This window comes from Mus pahari, chromosome 3, assembly GCF_900095145.1.
Source record: "Mus pahari chromosome 3, PAHARI_EIJ_v1.1, whole genome shotgun sequence".
Classification (NCBI taxonomy): Eukaryota; Metazoa; Chordata; class Mammalia; order Rodentia; family Muridae; genus Mus; species Mus pahari.
The window spans coordinates 30,702,995-30,720,546 of NC_034592.1; the positions used below are offsets into that span (position 1 = coordinate 30,702,995).

The following is a 17,552-nucleotide window of genomic DNA, read 5'->3' on the forward strand; positions in this document are numbered from 1 at the left end:
CTGAAGATTCTGGCATTAACGTCTCCTTGAGGCGATCAATGATGGGACTGAAATAATGGCCCAGTGGTTTAGGGTGCTTTGTGTACCATTATGAGGGCCATGGTTTGGATTCCAGCATCTGGCATCAAGCCCAGCATCCAGCAAAGACATGATAGAAATAACTCTGCCCTCTGCCACCCTGTGTGTATACAAATAGTAAGTCCAGGGGTTTAGATTTGCTTTGTCATTTCTACCTCCACATTTGAATGCTTTTAGGATTTGTCTACTGCACGCGGCTGTGCCTCAGAAATACCCTTAACAGCTGTGGCCACACTTTTTTTTTTTTTTCCAATGTATGATGCTCAAAGAATTTACTGACTTCCTTCAAACATCCTTAATTTCTTCCAAGCCCTTTAAACCTGGCCTTGGAAGGAAGCCAGTCCCTGTTTAGTTTTTTTATTTTTCATGGGAAAAAAATTCTTGAATGACCACTCAAAATACTGTGAGATTATATTTTAATTGTTATTCTTCAAGTCAGTTTTACGGAATTATTGGTCAGTATGTTGTGTTGGTATTTAATTGCTACTGTAATGGTACTTCTGCTTCTTTGGCTTTATGTCTGTTAATTTTTAGAGTGTATGCCAAGTCTTCTCTAGACTGCAATTCTTTTTCCTAATTCTAATTGGTGGGCTCTGCGAGGCTCTGTGTGATATATTTGGAATATGAATATCTTTTAACTAATTATATTTTGTTGTTTTTTTTTAAATCTCTAAAGCCCTTTAAATAGGCCTATGTCCATTTGTAAAAGCTTTAAGTTAAGACATATGAGTCAAACTGCTCACTCAAATTTACGAATTCAAATGTCAAGATTTGCCTTTTTTTTGTTTTCGCTTTGTTTTATTTTGTTCTCTGAGAGTTTCCTGTCTGGCCTCAAATTTGCTATGATTTGTAGCCGAGGCTGGTCTTGAACTCATGATCATTCTGCCTCAAACGCTCCGTGTTGGAGTTGTAGGCATGTCCTTCCACACAGCTGGGACTCTCCATTGTGAAGTAAAATATCCAGCTAAAGAGGATGTGAAAGAACAAAGAAGTCAACAATGATATTGGTGTGTTCTCAACCACCACTCGGATCCAGCCAATCAGCACCAGTTGCCCAGCAGAACAAAGATTTCACTTCTGTGATGCTGGTTTCCTGTTAATTAGGGCTGATTCTTCAATGCCAGATGAACAGAACCACAAACCCTTCACTTAAAATTTCACATAAACAGCGATGGGAGCGAGTGTCTTTCCTTCCCTCTGAAACTTCACAAGCTAGGCCTCTTTCTTCTGCTTACCTCTCAGAAGTTCTTATAACTCACCAAGTTTTTACACTGAGTTCTTTATCTACCCCTAAGTTTTGAAGTCCTTTCGCAAGCCTCCTGGGCTAGGATGTTTCACATCAATTTGACAGAAGCTCAAGTCATCTCACAGGAGGGAACCTCAAGTAAGAAGATGCCTCTATACAATCAGGTTGTGGACTGATCTGCTAGGTACCATTTTGCTTAGTGATTGATAGGGGAAGATTCAGCCCATTGTGGGTAATGCCATCCATGGGTTGTTGGGACTGGGTTCTATAAGAAAAGCCTCAGCAAGTCATAGGGGACACACCAGTAAGAAGCACCTCTCTGTGTCCTTTGCATGAGCTTCTGTCCCCAGCTTCCTGACCTATTTAAGTTCCTGCCCCAACTTCCTTTGATGATGAACTGTAATATGGAAATGTATGCGAAATCAATCTTTTTGTTCCCAACTTGACGTTCAGTTTTGGTGTTTGATCACAGAAACAAAAACCCTAGGATACCTCTGCAAAACACACAGTCAGGTCTGTCCCAGAATTACTCCATGGCCTGAAACCAAATCTTTCTTATTTAGTGTTTCTATTGCTGTGATAAAACACTATGACCAAAAGCAACCGGGAGAGGAATAGGTTCATTTTAGTTTGCATGTCCCAATCACAGTCTACCAGGAAAGGAAATCGGGGCAAAAGCCTGGAGTCAGGAACTGGAGCAGAAACCATGAGGAACATTACTTACTAGCCTGCTCACAGGCTAATCTGTAGGGACATTTTCTCAACTGAGGTTCCATCTTCCCACATGACTCTAGTTTGTGTCAAGTTGAAATTAAACTAACCAGCACATATACTTTTCCCCTTCAAGCCCCCTTTCTCTTCTTTCATGGGCCCCATTCTTATCTCCTTACCCCCATTTCCTCTCATATGCATACACATATACAAAAATTAGAAGATAAGGTGGGCATGTGCGAGAATATTCAGCGTGTGTCTTTCAGAATCTGAGTTACATCACTTATTTCAATATTGTCAGTTCTATGCATTTCTTGAATATTTCATAATTTTAGTTTTTTACTTTTAATAATATTTCATTGTTTGTGGATATCATACTTTCATCTTTAAATGGACAAATGAAGCGATTTGATATTTTTTTTCTATTATAAATAAAACAGCAAGCAGATGTGTCTCCAACAATCTCTATGGTAGGGTCTAGAGTTCTTTGGAGAAATGCCCAGGAATAATATCTCTATATTATATAATAGTTCTATTTATAGTTGTGTGAGAGCCTTCCAGGATGGTTTTAACAGGGACTGTATTAGTTTAAACCCCCACCAAGAGTGTTTCTCTTCCCTACATCCTCACTAGCCTATGCTGCCATTTGTTTTCTTGATGATAGCCTCTTTGAATTGAGTGATACGGAATTTCAAAGAACTTTTAATTTGCGTTTCCTGGATAATTAAGAATTCTAATTGGTCATTTGGATGTTTTCTTTCAAGATCTGTCTGTTTAGAACACTAGTCCAGTTATTTATTAGCAGATTTCTGTGGGTGTTCATAGCATTTTGCAGGTGAAAAATTTAATCTAGATAGTATGTTTTTCTCTAAAGCCCAGCTGACAAAAGTTTCTTTCATTCAGTAGACTGTCCACTTGGTGGATAGTTTAATATACAAAATCTTTTGAATTTGATATAATCTTGTAAATTATTGGAGATTCTTGCTGTGCCATTGGGATTCATTCAGAAAGTTCTTGTCTATAGCTGAATCCTGGAATGTTTTCTCTGCCTTTCCCCAGAAATTTCAATGTTTGGAGTTTTAAATTAAAGTCTTTGATCCATTTTGGATTCAGTTTTGTACAGCCTGAAATTCATAAATCTACTTTCCCTTTTCTCCAAGTGGATATCCAGTTTTGCCAACACCATTTATTGAATAAGTTCTCATATTTTTCAGTGTGTTTTTTAAAAACTTCCTTGTTGAAGTTTAGGTGTCCATAGATGTGTGGGCTTATTTCCGAACCATCTATTTTATTTCATTGGTCTATATGTCTATATTTTGTGCCAGTGTGATGCTGTCCTTGTCACTATGGCTGTATAGTATAGTTTGAAGTGAGGTCATGTGAGGCACCTTGCTATGTTTTCTTCAACTTAGGATTGCTTTGGCTATTCATGCTCTCATATTTTCAAATGTGTATTTGGATACTAGTTCTGTGAAAAATTTCATTGTAATTTTGATGAAGGTAGCATTGAAGTGGTGGACTACTTTTGCCAATATAGCCATTTTGTGATACTGATTAATTATGCCATCAATTATGCCTTTTGCGATTTCTGTTTCAGCATCATACTGCCTTCCTTGTACAAATCTTGTATATCTTAGGTTAGCTCTATCCTCAGATGTTTCCAAAGATGTTGTGAATAATGTCTTTTTACTAACTTCCTTAGCAAGTTCATGATTGACATATGTACACTGTGGATTTAGTATGATCATTTTATATCCTGTTTTTTTCTGAATGTGCTTATGAAATTTAAACATTTTCTGATGGGTTCCTGAGTCATTTAAGTGTAGAATCACATTCCCTACAAGTAGACACGGTTTAAATTTTTCCTTTCCAAACTTTGTCCTTCATACATTTCTTTTACTGCTCAGGCTAAGCTTGAGCAGTATGATGAATAAGAGTGGAGAGAGTGGGCATCTTCTGTCACTGCTAATTTTGTTAAATACCAATTTTCTCTTTGTTTGCTTTGTCTAAGAGTTTACTATCCTTGTAAGTTTTTTTTCAAAGAAACAGCTATTTGATTGATAATTCTATCTATTGTTCTTTTAGCCTTGATTTCATTAATTGCTACCCTGATAGTTATTATTATTTCTTGCCATCACTGCATTTAAGTTTGATTTTGTCTTATTCCCCTATAGTTTTGAGATGCATCTCTAGGTTACTTGTGAGCCATCTCTCTGATTCTTTGATCTGAACACTTACAGCTATAGTCTTTTATCTTAGGCCAACATTCTATGTATCCCAAAGGTTCTGGTGTGTAGTGCTATAATTTATTTTCTTTTGATTATAGTTTAAAATCAGCTCTGAGTTTATCTGTAAAGAGGAACACATTTTCCCCTTGGTATAGTCTTTTGTTCATATTTCTGTTATGAACGTATCATTTTGTATACTCAAAGCAAGTTATCCCGTCTCCTGTGATACAATGTAGAGCAGTAGGTGTTTGATGCGCCTGTTAAACAGAAACTGAAACATCATAACTTATTCTCTTCAATCTTTAATATTATCCCATATACAGAGATGACAAGGATTCTGTTCTTTAGTGATTATACTAAAATGAAAGAAAGCTTGCTAAATATGAAAAGATTGAAATATTGCTTCCATTATTTGGTTCAATCCCATCAAAAAAAGAAATAAAGAAACATGTTACTATATTTTTCCACCACTATGTCTCAGAGTTAGATTTTTCAAGAGGTAAATTTGTTATCATTATATGCATAAGGGCTCATAGACTATCTTGATACTTAGCTATAAAAGAAGCAATTCTATTTAATAAATCATTATTTTCAAAATGAAGGTAACTCCAAGTTCATGCTTACCTGAAACTTTACCTATTTTCTTCATGAATCAATAAATTTTATCTCCTTTCCATTTTCCTTAACATTTTGCAAGAACTATCATTTAATCTATTACTCTAATAATAATTAATTCGAGAATTTTTCCAAAACAACCTTCTATTAAAATATTTTCTTTAATCAAATGTTTGTTGTGGGGCTGAGGTAGCATGAGCAGCATGAAGATGACGTAGCAAATTCTTAGCTTTCCTGTAAATATTTGCAAAGGTAATGATTCTTTTAATTAGACTGAGACATATACTTTTTTCCCTTTTGGTTTTTTTTTCCCCATTTTTCTGGGCATGGATTCCATAGATCATTAACAGAAGTGTCTCCTATTATGTTACGCCTTTTGAGTGTGCTAAATCTATCTTTCAGCCAGTTCTTAATATTTTTCAAACTAGTAACCATGTACTCATTAGTACGAACCTAGCCATTTATGTAAATAACTGAATTACATTTCTTCTTCCTCTTTTCTCTTTTGATGTCATTCATATAGTTACATGAAATGTCCACAATGTCCACATTACACTTCAGGCTCTGATTTTTATTCTAAGTATACAAAAAATAATAAACCATCTGAAGCCTAGTGAGATGACTCAGTGGATAATGGCGATTGTTACCAAGCCTACTGAACTGAGTTCAATCCCTGTGACCGACATGGTAGGAGAAAAACAGATTCTTCAAGTTTTCTTCTGAACTATACAAGGCACTGCGGCATACAAATCCACACACTCGCCATGAAAAATCAATCAGTATAATGAAAATAATAATTTGATAAGTATACTTTCCATTGGGCTCCAGTTTAAATAAAGATTTTAAAAGTTAAAAGCAAATTTTAAAGATATTGAGTAAATTTTACAAATGCCTCTTAATTGTATGCAGATTAAATTTTCAATGGTAGACACAGATGTGAGTTTTACAACAAAGAGTGCTCTTCTTGGGAAAATCTCTGCTCCACTGAAAAGATGTGCCTCTTTCGTGCTCCCCTGCTACATTCTGATAGTCTTTCCTTCTTCCCCTTCTTCTAAAATACACCCATCTTTTTGCTCACCTTTCCCAGGAGAGCCCCCTTCCCACCCCAAGGTGGGTCAGTTGTCCTTCATGTTTTGAAATTTATGACACATCACATGTCGCACATTACCTTGACCTACGTAGTCAAGTCTCTAGGATCAAAAATGGATAGTCTAGCTGGAGAGAAAACAAGAGCAAATGAACAAGTAATTATTTAATTCTGTGTGGTATTTTTCACCTCTCTTGCTTTTGTGTAACTTTGTAGTCATTCCTTATTAGCACATCCATCTCTTTGCCATTCACTTTTTATGTAACAATGGCACAATAGTTTATTGTGTAGATTTTCTGTAATTTATAAAAACCTACTTCCCAATCAAAGAAGTGTTTTTTACAGTCTTGAACAGTTACTGGCTATACTTATAATTTTCTTCAAACTATGTTTCACCCCCACCCCAGAGTATTATAAGATGTGAACTTGCCAAGTCAATAGTATAAGTACTTATAACTTTTATAGCAATTATTCCTTTGCTTTCCACTGGTGCACATCAAACAATACTTCGACAACAAGAGGTGGGAATTATTTTCTTTATTTATTTATCCCAATAGAGGGCATAATCAAACTTTTCAGTTTTTCTTAACTGAGAGGTGAAATGTGATATCTCATAACTACTATATTTAGCATCGCCAACACTAAGTGGAAGGCTGGTGTTCTGACACATAAGACAACTTGTTTAACAACACTGACCTTTTTATACGCTTTGTCCTTTCCTGGCTTTTTTCTCTCTGGTCTCCTCTTCTCATATTTAACTTTTGTTTTTTCTAAGATAAGACTTTCACTTATGACCTGAAACTCACCAAATATCTGAGCCTGCCTCTGAACTTAGGTTTATATGTCTCTACTTCCCAGAGCTAGGTCTCCAGGTGTGCAATGCCTATCACCCTTTGCCCAGTCTCTCTGAATTATTTTGTGTTATGATTTTCTAGAAGCTCTAAGTTAAATATAGCCAATGAATAACAATTACAAATATTAAGATCACGCAAAGATTTGATGCATGTTTACATTTCAAACACAGGTTAGCTATATCTGTCTCACATACTTATCATCTTTTGTGGCAAAGCCATTTATACCCCCCTTTGTACCTTTTTGCAATACATTATGCTGAATTGTAATGTATGAGCAACCTAGGGTGCAGTGTCACGCCAGAATTTTTTAGTCCTGCCTAATTTCAACTTTCCTCCACTTTTTCTTTTGCCATTTCCAAACTCTGGTAATCCCTATTCTATTCTAAATGTCTTTGAAATCTGGTCATTACATCCCATACATCAGTGACATCATGGTTGTCTTTCTGTGCCTGTTTTGTCCCACTTAATAAAATGGCTGCCGTTTCTATCATGTTGTCATGAATGCCATGATTTCTTTCTTCCTCTATGGTTGAATGCTGTATCTAGGCACATATTAAGATTAGCTCGGGGCTAGAAAGATTGCTCAGTGATTAAGAGCACTTGCTGTCCTCCAGAGAATCTTGGATTGATTGGCAGCAATTACATGGCATCTAATAACTGTCTGAAACCCATGCCAGCGGCAGTGCCATCTTCTGGTCTCCACAGGCACTAGATGCATGTGGTGGACAGACATGTGTGCAGACAAAATGCTTACATATATAAAATATGTAATGTTTATTATTATTATTATTATTATTATTATTATTATTATTATTATTATTTTCTTTATTTACATTTCAAATGCTATCCTGAAAGTTCCCTATACCCTTCCCCGGCCCCTGCTCCCCTACCCACCCACTCCCACTTCTTGGCCCTGGCATACGCCTGTACTGGGTCATATAAAGTTTTCAAGACCAAGGAGCCTCTCTTCCCAATGATGGCCGATTAGGCCATCTTCTGCTACATATGCAGCTAGAGACACAAGCTCAGGGGGTACTGGTTAGTTTATATTATTGTTCCACCTACAGGGTTGCAGACCCCTTCAGCTCCTTGGGTACTTTCTCTATCTCCTCCATTGGGGGCCCTTCATTCCATCCAATAGCTGACTGTGAGCATCCATTTCTGTGTTTGCCAGGCACTGGAATAGCCTCAAAAGAGGCCGCTATATCAGGGTCCCTTCAGCAGAATCTTGCTGGCATGTGCAATAGTATCTGGGTTTGGTGGCTGTTGATGGGATGGATCCCCGGATGGGGTAGTCTCTGGATAGTTCATCCTTTCATCTTAGCTCTAAAAAACATTAATGAATTCTTTGTGATATGAATTGAAAATGGTTATCTAGATTGTTACTTAAACAATCATTCTTTTTTTAGTTTGTCATTCTGCAGAAACGATCTCAAAATTCTTAGTATTATTGCATAATGAATTATGTATTTATTCACTTGTTGACATGGTACATATTGTTTTGATTGGAACTTTCACAGAGAGTAAAATCTCCCAGGAATATTCCCTGTCACCATATTTTTTCACAAAGAGATTTTTTTTTTTAGTGTTATTTGTTTTCCATGTGACATTTGAGTCAGCTTCACTTCTCATAAATAAAAACAAGCTTGTTTGCCTTTTTATGGGACTCATTAAATTTATACATAAACCTGAGGATAGTTTGTTCTGATATTGACTGCTAATTACATTCTTTTGCAGTTGTTTATAAATGTAGTCCTAAAATGCTTCTTGTTAATATATTTGTGTAATAAAGCAAATTTGTACTGAAATTTTTACTTTAACAATTACACATGAAACTATTATATTAAATTATCAATTTGTTCTTATCAAGTGCAAAATTACATAACTTAAATGTAGTAATAGTTCGCCTCCTTCCACTAAATTTTCTGTGAACTCTTGCAATTACATTGGAAGCTTTAGTGTATTTCTTTGCAAAGTTCATACATTAATCCCACTGCCTGAGAATAAGACCACGACTACAGGTTAAAGCCAAATTTGAAGAAAGCTTTAAATAAATATTGACCAAGTTAATGTACTTTCATCCCTGGATTTTCAGAAAATGGCTCAAGTCACAATTTTCAGGGGCTTACAAAGGCAAAACCCAGAATTCACTGCATTTGCTATGAGGTCCAATCAGGGACAAGCATACATCTTGACACACTTCCTGCCTCCTTACCTCCTACCCACATGTGCTCAATCACATCTGGTGCAGATGGGTCAAAGAAATATAGGCCAAATAGGAACTTATTCTTAAATGCAAACAGAATTCTTAACCTGCAGGATATATTTTTCTTGTTTGGTCTTATAGTACCTCCTTGAGTTGTATACTGAGTGAAAGTCTCAATTCTACAATGTGTACCTGTTTATGTTGGGATCTTATTACCATCAGTTGAATGATACCCAAACAATGTTATCATCTGGTCAAGTCACTGATGCAAGAGCCAACAGTAATAACAGAAACAGATGGACCAAGGGCCCTAAGATGCCTGATATCATAGTAATGTTTGAGTATCTATCTAGGAAGGGCCTGGAAATGAGACTAAGGATCATTAATTTATTTCATTAAATTAATGAACAGCCCTTTTTTGAGTACAGCCAAATTATCTCTAATGGTTTATTTAGAAACGGTTTTCTCTTAATGCTGTATAATAACTTCTCTAATTTACATTGGACAGATCTGAAGCACCTTTAAGTCTATTCTTAGAAAACAAAGCAAGCAATTTAACATCATGAGCCTGTGACTGATAATAGCTATTAGTGCTCAGCTGGCATATCAGAACTCTACTGATCAATGTTAAAACTCTAAACCTCTGAAATCTTAGAGTAACAATAGCATAGATTGGGGAAGAATTATGAAATATTTCCCATTGTCACATGACTTAAACCACCTCATTATAACTTTAAATCTTACATTTATACAACTTAAATTGTTTTCTGTAACTTTTCTTAAACTTTCATATTCTCAGTCCTTTATATACCTTCGAGACCACTTCCTTAGACCAACAGAACTTAGAGACATTAATATCCTAGGACATTTTCTTAGATCCTCAAAATTTGCATAGAGTTCAACCACTTTTCCTTTCCATCTAATCATTTACCAGAGACACAAATAGTTATTTCTAAGAACAGTCATAAATCATGTTCCGTTAGTGTAAACTTATGTCTGAAACCTGTTATTTTTTTAATATGAAGCCTGTTAGGAAGGCAAACCTGTCTAAATTTTTCAGCAGAAGACATAGGAGCTCTAGAAAAAGCAAGGCCTAATTTTTACATATAAAATGAGCTAACAAGTTGGCTGTAGCCTTGAGGAAGAACCTGTTTGCTGCTGACAGGCTTTACTGTTAGGGAGGAATGAAGCAGGGTGGTAGGGGGATTGACCTAACTTTGTCTAGGCAAAGAGGTGCCATCAACTCTCCAGTGTCCTGCTTGTCTGTCATCCTTAGAGACCTCAGCATCACTGTTAGGGACAGCAATGCTTTTCCATTTTAAATGCCACATTTATCAGACCTCTGACAAAGTTTAAGGATGATTATCTATCAAGTGTATCTGAGCTAAACAAACTTTTCCTGTTTCTAGTGTCTTAGTTTTAAGTTTAATATTAAAAAGGTGAAATAAAGCCCCTTTCCCTGTAATTAATTACATTAGCACTTTGCATGTCTAAAAGTATAGTTCTAACACCTTAAATTATTTGATCATTTGCAAGATGGCTGACCATTAACTTGTAAGTCTTAATTATCTTTAACAGTTTACATTAATAGTTTTTATAAGACTAGAGATTTATAGCTTCATCTCTGTACGTCTGAGCTTTGAAAAGAATAGTTTCTGAGTTGATGCTCTTTTAGTATCAATATAAAACTTTAACTCATAAATACAGCCTACAAAGAGACTGTGAACTTTTCCTGATACTTTTATAGTTACCATTTACAGAATATAACAGTTTCTTATATGACTCACTTTATCAAAATAGTGTAACAAAGTTAGTAATGACAAGGAGGCTTTATATACATACTTAACCTTGAATAGACTTTAGGTAAGGAGAAACGTTCTGTAAGGCAGGGCTCCTCATTCTTCCTAATGCTTCAACCCTTCAAATCGGTTCCTCACGTTGTGGTGACACCCAACTGTAAAAGCACCCTCATGCCTGTTTCACAGCTGCAATTTTCCCACTATTATGAATCGCGATGCAAGCACCCGGCATGCAGGTGGTCCTAGGCTACCCCTGTAATAAGGTCTTTCGACCCTCAAAAGGGTTGTGAGCCATAGGTTGAGAAGCTGCTTCAAGCCCTGTGCCAGACCGCTTGGGTCATTGTCTTGCTACATCATAAGATAGGAACATTCCAGTTTCTGGTGTAGTCACTCGTGCTCATAGCTTTGGCCCTAATTTTTAACCTTTTCATTTATTTACTTTTAAGATCATATATTAATAAAACATTTTATAAACTTCAATGTCCCATAGCATTATAATTTTAAGTATTTTAAAATCTGTTGCTAAAAAAGTCCAGTTTTTTTTCAATTTTCTATAAAACTCCAAAATTTCCTCATTAAAACATTTAAAATTGCCAGGCGTGGTGGTGCATGCCTTTAATATCAGCACTTGGGAGGCAAAGGCAGGTGGATTTCTGAGGTCGAGGCCAGCCTGGTCTACAAAGTGAGTTCCAGGACAGCCAGGGCTATACAGAGAAACCCTGTCTCGAAACAAACAAGCAAACAAAAAAACAAAACAAAACAAAAAGAAAAAAACAAACAAAAAACCATTTAAAATCTCTCAACTGTGTGCTCCTGCAATATCAAAAATAAAGTACCTTTTTTACTTCATGGCAGCACAGATAGCAAAACTCTCCAACCCATTTCTTTCATGGCTACATGTTTGCAATAAAACTTACACACACATCAGAAAACACAGACAAAAATTTCCAACAAAACAGAAAGATGCGCTTTCGTGAGAAACTGAGAGACAAAACTTTCCAACCAACCAGAACTAGATGAGCAGGCAACGTCTTGCTATTTGCCCTGGACAGGAGACTATTGGACCCCGTGGAACCCCCTCCACACCCCAGATAGGGAACCCACAGGACCAAATCAGTCTATGACTCACCAGGTCATCTCGTAGGTGCTTGCTGCTTCTCACAGCATGGAAGTCCACTCTGATAGTCTGTAAACTGAAGGCAGGCCAGGCGCCTTGGCCTGTCTCAAGGCACATGCCTCTTGAAGTGCCCCCTCAGCCCCCGAGTTCTGGAGTGAAGATCCAGCTGAAGGATTTGGACAGAGGGTCTGAATCTCACTGGGGCCTCCAGAAAATGTTAATCCCACGGGTAGAGAATAAGTGCACGACTACAGGTAAAAGCCAAATTTAAGGCAAGCTTTAAATACTGGCCAGGTTGATGGACTCTGTGATAGGTCCATCTCTGAGTTTCCAGAAAACAGCCCTAAGTCATGTTAAAAGGGCAAACCTCACAATTCACTGCATTCCCTACAGGTCCAATCGGAGCAAGCATACATCCTGCCTACATCTAATCAAGGGCAAGCATTCATCCTCACTTATTTTCTGCCCATAGACCTCCCACTCACACGTGGTTAATCATATCTGGTGCAGATGGGTCAAACAAATATAGCCCAAATAAAAGCTGATTCTTAACTGCTTACAGAATGCTTAGTTTGCAAGATATATCTTTCCTGTTTGATCTACAGATTTTTTTTTTTTAATGATTGTATATTAGCACACCCATAACTGGTTTGACTTTAACATTCTAACTTAGGTTTATACTAATATTATATTGCTTAACAAATAGTATCTTTTAAATAATTTAACTGAATAATTTTTGATGTACGGGAATAAACAATTTTGAGATTTATCTACCCCAAACAGTGGTGAGATGGATTTTCTGTTATGACTGTAAGTTTTTATAATGTTTCCAGTTCGATCAAGTCCTTTGGTTTATACTTTTTCTTTTCTGAAATTGAGTTGAATGAATCACATTCTTTTAGAAAAATGTTCATTTAATTTAGGTTTTAAAATACTTTTAAGTAGTCTCTGCATTATGATAAACTAAGTTTTCCTCATTTGTGATTAACTCTCCCCATAATATTTTATGTTTCTCTATTGCATTGTCTTACATTTTCCTAAGGAATCTCCTGACCACTAATGGACTTTGACTTGTGTATGCAGGTGTGCTCTTTGATATTTCCAAAGTGTTCATTTCAGTGTTTCTTTCACTAGCTGTAATTGCTGTTTTATTTTCTTCATGGTGTTTAAGCAGTGTGCCCAGAAAACTCTCAATTCAATTTATTTCCCTCTTTCTTCTGAATGTAATGGATATAACTTTTCTTCTCCTTTGCTTGGTAGTAACAAGCTTTTCCATTCTGGCTTTTCTATTATTTGCTGATTTTATTAGATCACAGAATATACACATTTTGACACTATCCCAGTTTTTTGATTATGAATATCTTCACAGAATTTTGAAATCTATGATAATTAACTCAGAATCCATCATTATATTGTGTTGGTGAGATTGACTTCTGTAATTTTTTTTTTTTTTGCACAATTGATATTTTATAGACCTAGGAAAGCTAGTAAGATGTCCCTGTGGCAGGATTCCTGTCTTCCCACATAGATTCTGCTGTGTCTTCTTTGTCTATAATCCTGCATCTGTCTAGAAAAAACAAATGGGGCCTTTTGAGCCAGGAACTCTCTATATAGTGCTGGCTGTTTTGGAACTCACTATATAAAACAAGCTGGCCTTGAACTCACAGAAATACACTTTTTCTCTGCCTTCTGAATGCCAGGATGAAAGGTATGCAGCAATGTCCAGTAATTTTTAACTGTTTGCCTGCAAGTCACCACGAATATTAAAAAATACCATTCTTATTATTTAATCATTTTAATAAGAATTCTATCTTGTTAGACATAAAGGTTGCATCTTGCTTTTTAAACTTCTATCTATATTTTTTCTCCTTTCATTTCTATTTATTTCTGAATCATCCATTTTGAGTGAGTCTGCTTCTCTGTGACACAATCAAATACTGTTCTTTTTCAAGATGCTCCCTAGACACATTGGCATTTATTGCTTTGATAGATGTGCCTAGAATTTATTCAGTGTTGTTTAATGTTGTGTCTTCTGTAATAAGTTCTTGAAAGGAGCATTTCAACACACTTTTCCTGTTCAAGATTTTAAATTAGAATATTCCAAATCTTATAATTTTATTTAAAAGTTATTTTTTAAAGTTCTATTATTTCTTTTGACTGAATAATGATGATTTAGTACATTTCTTCCTTTTTCTGCCTAACCACACACCACCCTTTGCTCGACTTCCTTTCCTTTCTGAACTCCTTATGACCTAACCTTCTAATATGCAAGTTAGTCAGTGTGCTGGTGAGTCTCAGATGCCATTGCATTTTTTTCAATATAAAGATTCAAATCAATCTTTATTCAGTAAAATACTGTTGAAATAATCCAACTTTTTAAAATTCTCACATTTTCTTTTATTTCTTTTTTTTCTTAAAATCTCAGGGTGATGATAAAAACTTTCATCCTTGGGGCAAATTGATAATTACCACATTGTCTGTAAGTCGCATAAAACCTCATTCTTTCCTGGTGTGTCTACCCTGCTGATTCCTCTGTTCTGATCTCTTTGCCCGCCCTGACTTCCTCATGTTCCGTCCAAATCTTTCATTTTGTCTTTCATGTGACCTGTTTTCTTTTCAAACTTAATTCCACACTTATTTTCATTATCACATTTCCAAGATGTATGTCATATGTCACACTTTTCCTAAGCAGAAGCCACATGTGCGCACGCATGCACACACACACACACACACACACACACACACACACACACACACACACCTCTAGTCATCACAAGGAGGGAAAACACAATAAACCAGATCAATATTTGCACCAGAGCTAAAACATAGAGTTTTCATTGAGATTACTAACAAGGGTTTCTTACAGGAGCAGGTATGACTCAAAACAGTACTGTCACCAAAACGGCTACCCCAATATCCACGGTGACTGATAAAAGTGTAGGAGCTCCCTGTAAAACTCTTGGGCAGCTGCTGAAGTTTCAGAATCTCCTCTGGGCATGGGGCTGGTCATACTCCTTCATGGCAAGGTTGTTGTTGCTGTTGTTGTTTTGAGGTTTTGCCTGTACATCACTGCAATTGTCCCTTTCCTACATCTTCTTGTGATGTTTTCTTATCATATTAAATATTGTTCACAACGTTTCTCTGCATTTATTTATTACATGCTCTACCCTTCCATGGCCTTTTGTGGTAGCTCCTGTGGCCTGCGATTTCCATGTGCACAGGTGTGCTGCTTTTCTTGAGAATTTCACGTAGACTCTTTCCACCCATCTTGTCATTGTCCAGAAAGGGTTGAATGCTTACAATATACACCACTAAACGACTAAATCCACATCACTCCACAATTAAATCCACATCTTGCCTTTCTCTGAATGCTTGGCAAAAGTAGGCATCCGAAAGTTGATCTCATGTCGTTGATTCAGGACCTTCAGTGCAGTTTAATTTTTTTCTGTTACTTGAAATTTTCCTTTATTTGTGAGACTAAGGTATGTTGTTTGTTTTGCTGAATGAGATAGGTACATTTGCATTTCCTCTTTAATCAGATTTGTGCCCTGTTCAGAAAAGCATGGCTCTTTGAACAATTTGGTATTCTTCTCTTTGAAAAGCCACAAACAGTCTTGATGATATACCTTAAAAATAGTGAGATCACTTCTTTCCCTAGTTGTCATTTTCTCTGTAATTTGGTCTGCCTTTTCGAAACAGGATTTTAAGTGTTTGTGAACCTAGAGTATATTGCTTTTTATTTTCTTCTTTTGTTTATAGTTAAGAAGAAAATTATTTTAAAATTGCTGAAAATAGAAAGAAAACTCATGGTTGAAGCATTCTGCTTTTCTCAGGGTTTGATTGATTGATTGATTGATTGATTGACTTGTTACTCTAAATTGTTTTATCCTGTTTTGCCTCTAACAAAGACAAACATAATTTTTTCCTATATAGTCTAGATTTTCTGTGTTGCTCATTAAAACACCGTTTAATGAAAACTAAGTCCAAAACAAAGGAATACATTTTTTTTCTTTTAGGAAATTATTCAAACACTCTAATCACTCAATCCAGTCTTGCTGGACCAAGTCTCTAGGGTTTTGTTGTAAAATGTCATGAGATAGATGGTAACACTGACCTTTAACCTTCATTTTGGCATTTAAAAACAAAACCCATACTGATGATTTTCTAAATCATTTGAAAAATGAAAAACAATCATTGTATAGGAAAATATTAATTGTAAGTATATTTAACTGTGCTAAAATAATATGATAAATTGATTTCTTTCTTATTTTTGATAGTTTTCATTCTATTGTATAACATTTGTATACTTAAGTGCTTGGTAACTTATACCACAGTTAATTCTAATATTCTCTCCATGAATTCCTAAATTACTAAATTATCTTCTGTAGTATTGTAGACCAAATTCCTATTGTGATCTTAAATTTCAGGTTAGTGGGATGGTTCGGCCATGAACTCAGTACAAGATTTAACATGGATAACAGTAAGTATATTCAAGTTTATCACATGCGATTCTGTTTTCACATCGTTCTGATTTTCAACTGCCTTTGTATTCCATGCAATAGACATGCCCCATGGAGAATGCACTTTGAAAATGTCACTGTGGTTTCCAAAATAAGAAATGACATTTCAGTATGTAAGGCTAAGTGTTTATAGATTTAGCATGATTTTGCATTTCATCCCTTTGAAGAGAGATTAAAGGAAATGAAATCTAGCCCGTGGCTCATGTGGCTTGGTCAGATTCCTGAGTCGGAATGGCCAAAACACAAGCAGTGAAGGCAGGGGGCAACTTGGTGATGGAGGCCAGCGCCAGAACAGCATAAGCATCAATCCCACTTTGTGACCGTGCCAGACATTGTTGGTTCTGTTCCTCATATCTAATGCGAGTAATGGTGACTTCAGTGTTGGTTTAAGAGTAAGTTAAATCCGAAACTACAAACTCAAGGGCACCCTATAATACTTTAAACAAAGGTTCGCATGCATTCCTTGTTCTAAATATTCCCTTGCTGTGGCATTTACCATGTACCAAAGAGGATGTACATCAGTGGTAGTAAGGAAGTTTCCGTCATGCCTTAGGGTCACGTCTGAGCTCTTTTTATTCTTGTGCTGGTACTCCAGCCATCTAGAGCACAGGAGGCATCATGAACATTTGCCAGTGAAATAGAAACTCAGTGTCTTAAGTGTGTATCCGTGACGTAGGAACTGTTTATCTGGCTTTAAATTGACAGCGGCCAAGTAGCCCGGGGCCTGATGGGTAATCTCAGTCAGATCAGAAGTCTGTGATGTACCCGGGCTGCAAACCTACCTGCTGACGTTAACTGTCCTGTCGGTCACTTCAATTAGCTGAGCTTTGTTTGTTTGTTTGTTATTTGTTTGTTTACTAGCCATGAGGGTGTTTGATTAGGTCAGGAACAGAACTGGCCCTCTTGCTGTGACACAGGAGACAGGAAGTATTTTTAAGCTGTTTTGCTCAGTTCTGTATTGTGTCACTAGAGCAGACATGGAGGGACATAGAAGTCAGTGAGACTGTTGTCCAATAGCTTTTATTTAAAACAAAACGATTTGAAACCAGGTAGTGGATTGGGCTTTGCTGGCTGGTCTTACTTCAACTATC

General features: G+C 36.4%; 1 protein-coding gene across 1 annotated transcript in view; it reads left to right on the forward strand.

Moving 5' to 3' along the window:
* Kynu (kynureninase) overlaps positions 1 to 17,552 on the forward strand; it is a 129,075-nt gene that overhangs the window by 97,100 nt on the left and 14,423 nt on the right. The window contains exon 11 of the mRNA XM_021194213.2: positions 16,369 to 16,421. Within this exon, the coding sequence (XP_021049872.1) occupies positions 16,369 to 16,421 (53 nt within the window). The remainder of the gene's footprint in view (positions 1 to 16,368; positions 16,422 to 17,552) is intronic.